Source organism: Kogia breviceps, chromosome 3 (assembly GCF_026419965.1).
Source record: "Kogia breviceps isolate mKogBre1 chromosome 3, mKogBre1 haplotype 1, whole genome shotgun sequence".
Classification (NCBI taxonomy): domain Eukaryota; kingdom Metazoa; phylum Chordata; class Mammalia; order Artiodactyla; family Physeteridae; genus Kogia; species Kogia breviceps.
In genome coordinates this window covers 80877687-80891237 of record NC_081312.1, presented here as the reverse complement: position 1 = coordinate 80891237, position 13551 = coordinate 80877687, and the positions used below count along the sequence as shown (strand labels likewise).

At 38.6% G+C, this 13551-nt stretch overlaps 1 protein-coding gene across 13 annotated transcripts in view; it reads right to left on the bottom strand.

Annotated features, from left to right (window-relative positions):
* CDIN1 (CDAN1 interacting nuclease 1) overlaps positions 1-12573 on the bottom strand; it is a 222127-nt gene extending 209554 nt beyond the window's left edge. For 12 of the 13 annotated variants that reach the window (XR_010839643.1, XR_009334519.2, XM_067028922.1 and 9 more), the window contains exon 1: positions 12191-12511. Coding sequence is in view for 11 of the 13 variants with exons in the window: in XM_067028922.1 (XP_066885023.1) it covers positions 12191-12291 (101 nt within the window). In the remaining 2 variants the exon portion in view is untranslated. Of the gene's footprint in view, positions 1-12190 lie in introns of all 13 variants that reach the window. The other variant, XM_059056976.2, reaches the window with a different exon arrangement.
* Positions 12574-13551: the final 978 nt, after the last annotated feature.

Sequence of the window (13551 nt, the reverse complement as noted above, 5' to 3'; positions counted from 1 at the left end):
CTGAAAGGGATTAATTTTCCTAAATGAGACATGTATATAGCTTTTGGTTTTTAACTAAGCAGCATTTTCCTCAGGTTAGTTCAATCAAATGTCCATTATGATATGTTTCATAACACCGACAATATACTAGGTACTGAATGGAATTCTAGTTCCCACAATAACCATAGTGGGGGAAAAAATATGTATCTTCTCTCTGGACAAAAAAAAACAAACAAAAAAAAAAGCTGGGGGTCGGAGGGAAGAAAGCCCAACTCACAAAAATATTTTAATTTCTAAGAATAAATGAAGTACAGATGTATGTGTTATGAGCCCTTTCTAGGAACAAAGCTATGCTGATGGTATACAATGGCTCAGGGGCTTAAGAAATGCCTTTGGTGGCAGTGGGGAGGGACAGGGGAGCCGAGGTTTGTAGCATGGGCCAATTTCTGTGGTGTAAACACTCCCACTGTGGCTGATTTTAAGCTACCAATGTGAGGTCACAGTGTGTAGAGTGGAGAAAAGATGCTTCCGATCAGCTCTCACAAGCTGGAAAGAGCCAGATCCAGCTCCCATGGGCTGTAGGCCAAATTCAGCCCACAGACTTGTTCTGTTTGGCCAGGAAAATGTTGGCCCACACACTGTTTTTCAAAATTCAAACAAATTGACAACATTTAAAATTCAGGATATTTTTTTTCTGAAAAAATCAGATCTAGAGCTGCTTTCTAGAGAATAGAAGACCTGGCAGCCCTGGGCCCACATTCCAGCACGGCAACAGATGGCTGGCGTAAGGTTGCAGCTGCCCTGCCCGTGCACACAACTGTCCTTTCACTTTGCCATGATCCCAACCAGGCCAGCTCCATTCCTTCACTCCTCACTGATACCAACCTGGCCGCCAGACTCCTAGGCGTTCAGTGATCTTTAATTAAAGAGCATGAAGGAAGAGTTTTGCCTTCAAATGTGTAACTTTGGTCAAATCCTCCCTCAGTTTATGCCCCTCTAACACTAACCATTTGACTAGATGATCTCTAGTTGCAATCTCAGTCCAACACTCTCCAAGTCACTGAATCTGAAATTATGAGAGAGGTATGCAGGTCCCTCTGGAGAAGCTTTTGTGATCAGCATATGAACAGCTCCAAACATGCCCACCAAAGTGCAAACAAAAATTTTAAATGTTATGAACTGGAGGTTAAATGTATTTTTACCTTAATATATATTTTAGCTGGCCTCAGGAAATAACAATTTAGATAATGTTAACTTCATCAGTTAACAAATGATGTTTGTGAGCTATCTGTTACATCTAGGCTGTAGGGGTCTGTGGGGTTTTTAATGCTATACAACCAAGAGTCTCTTATATCCCCAGTCCATTTAGTATTTTAGCTAAATGGGGCTTGAAGCGCAAGTTACTTTCAAGTTTTATTAGCTTTCCCTACCAATATTATCAGCAAAAACAAATAGCAGTGTAATATACCTTAAGCAAAAGATGATATCAGCTTGGAAGAGTTGTAGACAGAAACAAAAAATCGAAAAAAATTAATTTGCAGTCTAATTTCATGTGTGATTGTAGTAAGATGCATTTAAATGATGCTTTGCTTTCCCACATCCCATCTACAAAGGAGGCCACCTACAAAGAGCCTTATTCCCCCCACAAGTCTTAGACACCATCTCACAAGTTATAGAATCTTAGGGGGATAAGGTGTGTAGGCACTAGTGACAAACCACGAAGTAGTTTCACCCTGCATTTCTATTTATCCTAAAGTTGAAGTTGGGTACCCACAGCATTCTTGGATGAAACATCCCCAGCTCTGACTATTTGAGAGTGATCACAAATATCCATGACAAATGCTAATTCATAAACTTGCTGAGGGTAAATCTGAATCTTCCATACCCCTAGGCTGATGTGGAGAGCAGCAAGTCAATTAGCTGAGAAATGAGTTTAACTTTGGTTAAAAAGTACATCAAACTTTGTAGACCTTTGCCATCCTATATAGTGCTAGCTGCATATTTGAGGATTTTCAACAGCCATAAGCGATAACCCTTGTAAATATCAAGGGTCTGCTATGCCTCCTATTTCTAAAACAGGATAAATACAAGATCAGAGTTTATATGTCATCCTTTCTAGGGCCTAAAGCAAAGGACAGGTCTAACAATAACCAAAAGATTAAAAATAAATATGTGAGTTATGTTAGAGAGGGTGAAAATGCACCATCTATTTTAAGTCTCAGTCTTGTATATGACTACTGCTCCCAGGACACCTCAGAAAAAAACTGAGCTTCACACAGAATTGCTCCAATCCACGTGAGTCAGCATTCAGTCAAGGAAAGACCCAGTGCTTACTTATTTTACTGAATGACAGTATCAAGAGACATGAATCCATCTTACTTTTTCCTCTACTTGCATTGCTTTGTTTCAAAATATTTATTCTCATAGTGCTGAAGTTATTTCTCTAAGTTTAACAGGTTTCAAACATTTTTAGCAGCTGAATCTCAATATTTAAAACACATAAAAGAAATAAGCCCTGGGCTTCCCTGGTGGCGCAGTGGTTGGGAGTCCGCCTGCCGATGCAGGAGACACGGGTTCGTGCCCTGGTCCGGGAAGATCCCACATGCCGCGGAGCAACTAAGCCCGTGAGCCATGGCCGCTGAGCCTGCGCGTCCGCCTGCGCTCCGCAACGGGAGAGGCCACAACAGTGAGAGGCCCGCATACCGCAAAAAAAAAAAAAAAAAAAAAAGAAATAAGCCCTGAGATATTTTAACATTTTACTTTGGATGGAAAATTGCAGAGCTCTCGGTTTCCTCAATGAGACTGCGGGTTTTATCAGGTCACAGTTGGAACATCATACTAGGCTAAAAAATGAAAACAAAAAAACCTATTTGCTGTTTTGAAGGAACAGAAAAGATCACCACTCAGTCAAGAGAAGGCACTTGAAAAAGCTGACATTGTCAACTGTATCACTGTTCTTTGGCAAGAAGGAAGCTTTGGTTTATAAGGAAGAATTACTAACTCTTAAATACGTTATCAAGATGCCTCCTGAAAGGTAGGGACAGAAAGAAGAAAGAAAAGTAGAGGCAGGTGTTAGTTCCCCAAAGTGGCCAGGAAAGGGCTGGATTCATGACCAGCTGTGTACCATTATTAATCCATCATACACAGACTGCTCCACGCTGGTTTCAAACCTATGGACTGAATCATCCTGGATCCAGCTGTCTCTCTGCTCCCCTAAGAAATGGAGACGTGTCATTCAGTAAGAAGTTGTAACCAAGCACATTTCTGGTGTTCACCATATACCAGCTCACCACAGAAGCAATTTGAAAGCAGAATGTCTAAAACAAACACTTGAAGACACTTCCCACCAAGAAAAAGACAGCTGAAAATAAAAGGAAGGAAAATTTATTCTTTACCCATCTCCCATATGATTTTCATTCCAGTATATGACTTCTAAGGTCACTTTTCATACCTACTCTGAAAAAGGACTTTTATATTGCTTGATTGCTTTTTTTAAGGAAAATTGAACCTATATGGCAAAACTGCACAAAATGTGTAATAAAAACATAATGGTAAATTCAGTCAACATTTGTTGAAAGTCAAATTATAAAATATTATCACCCTATACATCTATTGAACATTTTTCTCCTAGGGAAATAGATAATTCCTCTTTATTGTACCAGCAAACATTCCGGGATGGGTTATTACTTAGTAGACTAAAGTTTGATGCCTGAATATAGACTTAAAAATGGTCAATAATCTAATAACATAAAAGCCTCCCCCTCAAACTAATAAGAAATATTGTCAGCGTATAGGTTCTTCTCAGGATAACACAATCTGAGGTTTTCGTCAAATATTCCTTTTCAGGAATTCAAGCTCATCTCACTTTTACAACTATGCAAATGCCAAGGGGCACAAACATCTGATAAAAACTAGGCACTTCTTTCAGAAAGTGAAGATGCCATATACTTAACAAAATAATCTTTCAGGAGAGTCTTTAAAGCTAGGCTACAATGCAGCAAGAAAATAAAAACCTGAAATCTCACAGAGTAAAAAAGCATATTTAAAAAGATGATTAAAGGAATTATATGAAACAATCATATTCTTAGGCCAATTTTTAGACCAATTTCTTTTCCAATTTGCACTAATGATCAATACAGAAGTACTCCTAGGTGTATTTCCTAAGTATATGAGTATTATTTTTGAAGGGCATATAAATTAATTATATTTCTTTGGCAAAAATACCAAAAGAATTTCCAGTTCAATAATAGGCTGACTTTTTCTCCCTTTTTCTCCCTATTCTCACTCATGATTCTGGAACTCAGGTCCACCATAACATTAGTATAGAAAATTGACCAGCAACTGAGTACCAACCTTCAATTCAATTGAGAGGACAAGGCCAACAGAAATAATCTTCCATTAGTAAACCACGCCCTACAGTATTAATTATACAGGCAATGTGCTACTATTATTCTAAAAAATCAGTGACTCTAGGTTTAAACGTCTGGGTTTTTTTAAATGGCATTATATACTGCTATGAAAGATTTAAGGCAAGTTTCTGATATCTGGGCCATATTCAACTAATGATCAAAATCTGTGTGTTCACAGCCATACAATCAACTGATCATATCAAAGCAAATTTGTGTCTTCTATGTTTCAAAGGTTACTACTCAGACATTTCTTCTACTGTAGGCCATTTACTAAATTCTAATAATAACAGTAATCGTATTTACCATCCATTAAATACTTACCAGGACCTCTACACAGTACTAAGTGTTTTACATGCCTTATTTCACTTAATCCTCACAAATGCCTTAAGGAACTGAAGAGCAAGGGGGCAATAGAGCAAGAGGAAGAATCTGGAGTCAGACTCTGCCTGGGTTTGAATCCTGTTTCTCCTACTTACTAGCTGAGGAGCTTCATCCCTGCATTTACAGATGAGGCAACTATGACTCAGATAAAAAGAGGCAGAGCCAAGTCATTTCCCAAGAACAAATGGTTAAGGAAGCAGAAACAATGAAATACAAGATTTCCTATGGGAAATGGGGACAGGTTAAAATGGATCTGGAGCAGGGGCGGGGGGGATTCAAAAAAGGACAACTATAACCAAAGGTAGCACCAAATGAAGCTAGGCCACCTTAAATGCAAAAGCTAAGGAAAATTGTTGTGCTTGTCCCAAGCAGGTCCCTTCGCTACTCCACTCCTAACCAGACTAGATCCCTAGGTCCACTGCCAAGAACTACTAAGTTCAATACTGGCAAATACACAGCAGAGCCAACCTTAACTCCAGTTCTCAGAGTCAGGTGAAGACCTCAAGAAAATGAGCCAAGTGTATATCAGTTTAAGCACAGGGAGCCCAGCCAAACGAGTTTTTTTTTTTTTTTTTTTTTTTTTGAGGTACGTGGGCCTCTCACTGTTGTGGCCTCTCCCATTGCGGAGCAGAGCACAGGCTCCGGACGCGCAGGCTCAGTGGCCATGGCTCACGGGCCCAGCCGCTCCGCGGCATGTGGGATCTTCCCGGACCGGGGCACGAACCCGTGTCCCCTGCATCGGCAGGCGGATTCTCAACCACTGCGCCACCAGGGAAGCCCCCAAACGAGTTTTTAACTACTTCTTTTGAGATTTCTCTAGGAACAGCCTCATAATAGTGAACGGTTGCTATATTGTAAATGTTGCAGACCAAGACAAAAAAAAAAAAAAAAAAAAAGCTTAGAAATGTGGAAGGCACCATTAGAAAAACCTATGCAAGGATTCCTAAGAGAAAAAAAATACAGGAACAAGGTAGACACTTATTTGCTTAGAGATTTATGTTATCAAGAGTTTGACTTATAACTCATTAATATAGGCATAAATAGCAACCAAATAACTAATGCACAGCAAAGGAACTTGGAAAAATTAAATTGTGCCAAAGGGTTACTTACCAACAAAAGAATTTCTAACAAAGTTATATCTCCTCTAAGAATCCGTTTTGACTAACCATATGTGAACTAACTGTACAACAAATCCTTTGGTTTCTAACATTCTATGATTCTAATAATTTATAGCTATTAGATGTGTCTTAAACTCTTTCCTCAGACTACAAGTTATTCAAAATTAATTACTACATTATCATTTCTGTTTTCTAAAAATTATCCAAATAGTGTCACAAACATAGCACACAGTGAGTTATTACAGACCAAATGCTGTAAGAGGTTAATAAACTGCAAGGACCAGTGAAAATCATGGGCTGACTGTAGGAGGGATTGTTTCACATAAAATGGTGGTAGAGGATGATACTAGTTGACAGGGTATTCCAGTGAGAGTAATAGAAAATCACTGATAAGGGCTTCCCTGGTGGAGCAGTGGTTAAGAATCCGCCTGCCAGTGGACACGGGTTCGAGTCCTGGTCCGGGAAGACCCCACATTCTGCGGAGCAACTAAGCCCGTGAGCCACAACTACTGGGCCTGTGCTCTAGAGCTCGTGAGCCACAACTACTGAAGCCCGCATGCCTAGGGCCCAGGCTCCGCAACAAGAGAAGCCACTGCAGTAAGAAGCCCGCGCACCACAACAAAGAGTAGCCTCTGCTCGCCACAACTAGAGAAAAGCCCGCACGCAGCAACAAAGACCCAATGCAGCAAAAAGTAAATAAATAAATTTATTTAAAAAAGAAAAAGAAAATTAAAAAAAAGAAAAATCACTGATAGGCAAATACCCACAGTAACTATTTCATACAAGAACCATTGATGGATGCTAAAATCAGAGTGAAAAAGTGTGAGGTTTGAAACTGGTTATTTGCAGAGTCTCAAAGGATATCCCCACAAGGCAATTATTGGAAAGCGAACTTTTCAGTGGAGAAACTTGGCTGACACCACCCCTTAACCAAGTGAATAACGTTAACCTCAAGAGTAATAAGACATACAAAGTCAGATCCCCCTTGATATGATGCCCTGAGAAAGGCACAACATCACTTCTGGGGTATTTATGCCAAAAATGTTTACCCTCCTCTGATCATGAGAAAACATTAAGCACAAACTTAGGGACATTCAACAAAATAACTGACCAGTACCCTTCAAAAATGTCAAGATCATAAAAGACAAAAAAATACTAAGGAATGGTCATAGCCTGGAGGAGATCAAAAAGAAGACATGACAACTAATCTAATATGTGATCCTGAAATAGAAAAGAGACAGTCAAAAAACAAACATACAAACAAAAAAGAACAATAACACACACAAAAAAACTAGCATAGTTCAAAACAGGTCTGTAAATTATTTGGCTATATTGCATTAAAATCAGTTTCCTGATTTTGACAATTGTATGTTGGTTATGTAAGATGTTAACATTAGGGGAACCTGAGTGAAGGATATACGGTTAACATTTCTGCAACTTTTCTATAAGTTAAAAATTTCAAAATAAGATATATATATTTATACATCTTTAATATTTATATATATAAATAAAGAATAATATATGATCAGATACATACATAGTGTTTGGGCAGGAAAATGCAGTGTAAAATATGACCTGATAAGTGGCAGCTGAATGGGCTGGGGGCTTCTACCTGAATAAGGAAGTCGAGGAGTAAGTTGGGAGATGCAAATCAACGACTATATCCTCAGAAAGTACATAGATACAGTATTCCTACGTTTTGGGGGTCAAAGGGCCCATTTAATGTAAAACTGCAAAATAGAATAGAATAGAATAAGGGTGAGTTTAGGAGTTGTAAAATATTAGACATCACAAAATTCTACTCCTTCATTTTAAGTGGGAGGATTGTGAGACCAGAGTGGTTAAGGTGATGGCCCAAGTTCAATGTAGCGACTTGGAAAAACAAAAATTTGTAATTTCAGTGGAAACAAACAGGCCATGGAGAAATGAGGCTAGCAAGTAGAAACCACGGTGTAAAATAAAAGTTAAGCTTGGGAAAAATGAAGCTATATATTCACCTTTGAGCATATACTAAAATAAACTGCAGCTAGAAAGATTAAGGAATTAAAAATAAGGAAGAAAGCCATAAAGAACCTAGGAGAAAATATAGGGGGAAGATTTATTTTTCATATCTTAGGACATGAAAGGACAAAAAAAGCATAAGTTTAAAGTTAAAAATATTAAAAAAAACCAATATTTAAAAGCTCAGCAACTAGGAAAATATCTGCAACAAAAATATGACATGTAAAGCATCAACATTCTTAAGATATGCAGATCAATAAACAATAACAAATCAATAAACAGTAAGAGCAAACACTCTGATAGAAAATTAGGCAAAGGACACCAGGCAAGTAATTCAAGAGGAAGAAAATTTAATGGTTAATAAACAATGTGGAAAATATACAATGCATTATAGTCAAAAACAGTAAATTATGAGATGTCATTCTTGATCCATCATATTAAAGACTAAATGATGACTCTCTTCAACACTGACAAAAGTTGCAGAAACGAATACTGCCATGTGCTGTTGGTAATTGGAGTAATACAATCTTTTTGATAGTAATTTGTCAATACACTTCAAAATCCTTCAAAACATAAATATCCTAGCTAGTTGTTGTTAAAGTGTGGCCAATGGACCCCTGGAGTCCCTGAGACTCTCTCAGAAGTCTACAAGGTCAAAACTATTTTTATAGAAACAGTAAGACATGATTTGCCTTTTCCTCTGGGTGACATTTGCACTGATGGTGCAAAAACAACGGTGGGCAAAACTGCCAGCTCCTGAGCACAAATCAAGACCTGGCACAACTGTCCTAGGAGTCACACACTTGCAGGAAGAAAGAAAGCCAGTTTCACATAAGAATATCTTAGGATTCACTTATTAATTTTATTAAATCTCAACCCCTGATACACATTCTTCTAACATTCTGTATAACAAAATAAGAAGTAAATGCAAAGCACGTCTACTGCATATCGAAGTATTATGACTGTCTCAAGGGAAAGCACTTGTATGATTGTTTGAGAGCTGAACTAGATGCCTTTTCCATGAAACACCATTTTTACTTGGATGAATGATGAACAAAGTATGATTATTCAGATTTCGTTATCTGGCAGACATTTTCTCAAAAATAAACAACATGAGCCTGTCACTTCAAGGGAAACAACTGATAGTATTTGTTGCCAACGAAAAAATTTGAGCTTTCAAGGGAAAAATCAAATATTGGAAAACTCTGTATCCATCACCGTAAATGTGACAGCTTCACATCTTACAGACTTTTCTGATGAGATCAGTGGGGATACTAACAAATGTGATTTTTTTGATGCTGTATAATAAAAGGTGACAACATTTAGAAGACTTGCATAACTCACAACCAACGTTTTGCAAATGAACAATGCATGATGATAAAAATCATGCATGGGTAAAAGATCCACTCAAAGTTCAAGACTGGCCAAAAAGTTCTATAATACGGTTTCACATTCCACGTTGCAATTAACTTTTAAGAAAATACTACTTGTTGGGTACTACGTAGTAACAAAAATATCCACAGTTATCTGAAAAGTCTATTAAATTACTCTTCCCTTTTCCAACTACATATTTGTCTGAGGCCAGAATTTCTTCATGTTCTTTAATCAAAACAGCATATCACAACAGGTTGATTGCAGAAGCAGATGTGTCTTTCTTCTATTAAGGCAGATATTAACGAGATTTGCAAAAGTGTAAAACAAGGCCATTTTTCTCACTAGCTTTTTGAAATGATGGTTATTAACCTTTAGAATTGGTTAAATTTAATAGGTTTATTATTGTTATTTTAAAAAAGCAATTTTTAAAATTTCTCAGTTTTAATTTACATTTTAATAAACATCAACAGACATAACCCATATAAACAAAAGTTTTCTGGGGTCCTCAATACTTCTTTATAGTGTAAGGAGATCTGGAGCCCAAAAAGTTTGAAACCTGCTGATATGGTCATTCCCAATTTCTAAGATTCTAAAGTAAGAAAATAAGCAAACTTAGCATAATATATGTACAGAAATAGAAAATTAGAAAAACAAAACTCTTGATGTCCAGCAATATGGAAATGGATGGTACATCTAGAATGTGATATTATTAGTATTTGAAACAAATTATAAGGAATTTTTAAAGATGAGTAATGCTCACTATATGTTAAGTGAGAAAAGCAAGATCTATAAACTACATTAGCAGAGAAAGTACCACACTGAAAAAAAGTGACTAGAAATATTTTTAAAATATGTTAACAGAAATTTTCGGAGCTATAGGATTATGAATAATTTTTATTTTCTTTACTGAGCATGTACTACTTTCAAAATCAGGAAAATAAAAAATTTTAGCAACTTTTAAAAGCATTTCAGTACTTTGATTATTTTTAGAATTCAATTTAGGTGAACATCACACAAAAAATAATTGCTGCTGTTATTATTATTAATATTAAAACTAATTAAGGCAGCTTAGTATAGAATTCTGAACTGAAAGTCATGAAACCTGTATTCTAAACACTGTTTAGCCATTCAAGAACTCTAGGCTTTTTGACGAGTCACTTAACCTCTCTGAGCCACCAGAAATTATCTCTGAGGCCCTTACTTCAAATGAACTATCAAATCTAAAGGTTGTTCAAGTCTTTTGCAAGAAACATCTAAAGTAAAACAGTGCTATGATGCAAACTGTGAAGCCAACTCCCAAATCACACTCTTTATGGAATTCCTACCGATGCTGCTAAATGGCTCTTTAATTCCTTCTGCAGATTGGTAGTGCAGCCTTTCTCAATAAAGTTTCTGGTAAATGAAGAGTTAATTATACCCTGAATGGTATTTGGGAGAAGCAAAACATATTTGGCCATATTATGAATAAGAGAAAAAAAAGGGCATATGAGAATAAGCAAGACAGCATGGTGCCCCAAATGAATGGAGTCTTTCTTACGTACACTTCATAAGTCCGTAATAACAGTAAAAGGAGGTTACCTCTAACAGAGAGGACAAGGTATTTGCTATGGAAAAGAATGAAAGAAAAAAAATGAGAGAGAGAGAAAGAGAAGAGGGAAAGGAAAAGAAAGAGAAGCAAAAATACAGTGCTAATATAAGTACATAACAAGAGCAGAATTATCTAAATGTATGCTGTATCTTAAAATTGCCCAGAAAAATCTACCTATCCCCTTAGCTGACCAGCCTTCACCTTTCACTGTTCATTGGCAGAGTTGGCAAAGAGTTAATGACAGAAAATTAAATTCCAATTTGTCAATTTTGTTCCTTGTTAGCAAGTCTGATAAAAATCTTAGACTATAAAGGTTTAAATTAAATCTGGATAATATTAAAAAGAGATCCCTTCATTTTACAGATTAGGAAAACTGAGTCCTTCAAAAAAACTGAGATTATAAAAGACCTTCAATTTGTACTTTACGAATACCAATTATCCAATAATCTCTCTTTCCTCAAGAAAACAGTTCCATTATGATGTCAAAGACAAGGAAGCTAATGGTGCTCAGTGCCACAAAGTAAAATGGTATAAGTTTGGATTTGGTTTTGAAATAGAAGAACAGTAAACAAACATTCTATACTTTTAACATGGCACAAATACAATAACCTGGTTGTTCTGGACTGGTTCTTTGTGTAATGCCAGGGCCTCAGTTTGCACATCTTTAAAATGAGGCAATCTATAGCATATAGTTGCTAAAGTCCCTTCTTAGAAAGTTGGAGAATCCTAAAAATCACTAAAAAAAAAAAAAAAAAAAGACATGCTTGGGGAGGGAAGTATGAAATACACCTGGTATGGCTGTTCAAATGACCAGTCTTCACCCAACAGTGGAATCCGTAGGGTACCAGTCTCTCTGACTGGCTTGAGAACACTTGCGGTCCCTTCACTGCAGTAGAGAGCCATAGTAAACTATAAGACGCCCCTTTAGGCCTGTACTCCCTTGTTTGTTTCCAGAGGCCAACTGAAAAGGGTCCTCCATTTCCACCTTTTGAATCTAAAATTCATATTTCCACTTTGAGAGGGCCCTGCTACCCATCATTCATTCCTAGTATCTGTCAACCCCTAGACATTTATGCAGCACCTACTTATATGCACCCATCACCTAGCAAAAACCAAATTTTCAATAAACATTTGTTGACTTGAAGGGATTCATCCATTAAGACCCTCCTGAGAAAAGCAAGTCAAAGAAGAAACCTTTTTCACCATTCCTGCTCTCCTAACACCTGACACTCATGTTCCTCCCCCATCATGTGTGACACGTGGTTTCTAAGCGCTGGCTGGGCTGCCAGGCACAGCTACTGCAGGCAAAGGTCTCTTTGAGGGGGGAGATGGGCACTTACCTGGGGAACCTCTGCTTCAGCTTCCTCAGGCTCTGCCTGGTAGGCGGCACAGACACTAGGCACTGGGCTATCTCTTCGTACTGGGCTTTAGTCAGTATCATGTTGGGCCAGGGACTGGGACGTGGCAGTGAAAAGGAAAAAAACACCCTGGGCTCGAGCAGCCTTGGTGTCGGGAGACGAGGGGTGGGCACAATGCGGCACAGCGTCGTGTCCCCGACTTTCTGGGTTTGTCCCGACCCTCCCTCCTGCACCCCTGGCTGCACAAGCCTGGGCTTCAGCCGGCAGCTCCGCGGCGGGAGGCGGGCTGTAGACCGACTGCCCTTCCTTGGCTTTCTGAGCAGCCGCAGAGGGCCCGGCCGAAGGCAACCTGCCGCCATGTCACTTAAGGGCAAGCCAACCAGGAAGTAACGGCCACAGGCAGACGTGCCACCTAAATCCTACTGGCAGGTCCCTGGGCAGGACCCACCTGGGATTAACGTGGGATGCTCTTGGCGGTCACACCTTCCCTGTTGCCAGAAACCAGGAAGTCCTGGCGCATCGACAAGGCAGCAGGGCTCACGTGTAACCGTGATCATTAAGCCTGAGCCCGAGAAAACCACTGCCAGGGCGCGCAATTTGAACACGCTTCCAATCGCGCCCGTTTTACCGCAGCTCCAATCGGAGACTGGCCTACAAAGAAATACGCCTTCCCTCGGTTCAAGGCTCCCTGCGCCCTGCGCGCGTCAGCGGAGGAGCTGTAAAACCCCAAACCCACTAGAATCGCTGTAGACGTACAGCTTGGCTCGTGTTGAGGAAAGTCTGACAATTTCTGCAGCTGGCGAGGAACACAGTTTTGGCCCTGTTGGGAAACACGCTAGAAAACAAAACCCACATCATCAAACAGCGCGCAGTAAAGAATATCACTCTCACTCCTCACAGGTGCTCAAGAACTAAAATAATTACTTATTCATCTGTGAATCCCCAGCTCTCAGAAAATAGTAGGCATTCAATAAATGTTTGGAGAAATAAGTCAGTGAACGAATTTATCTGTTTTGTGTATGTGTTGTGAGTGGATCTCAGCTATCCTGAGGCCATTGATTAGGACATCAGTGCCTCCTTTAATCCTTTTAAAAAATCTATTTGGTTCTTAAAAGGCCAGGTGTCATGTTTCTTTTCAAATTTTAACATTTTAAGCAAATGAAAGAAAAAGTTTCGATTTTAAATAGCGTGTAAATGGTTAATTTTTTTTTAATCTGGAATAAGGCCTGGGTTAGAAGTTTAGCTTAGATATGCCTCCTTGGATAAATTTCTTAAACCATCTAAACCTCAGTTCCTTTGTCTGTAAAACTGATTTTTAATTCATGGGGTTATTCGTAAGATTA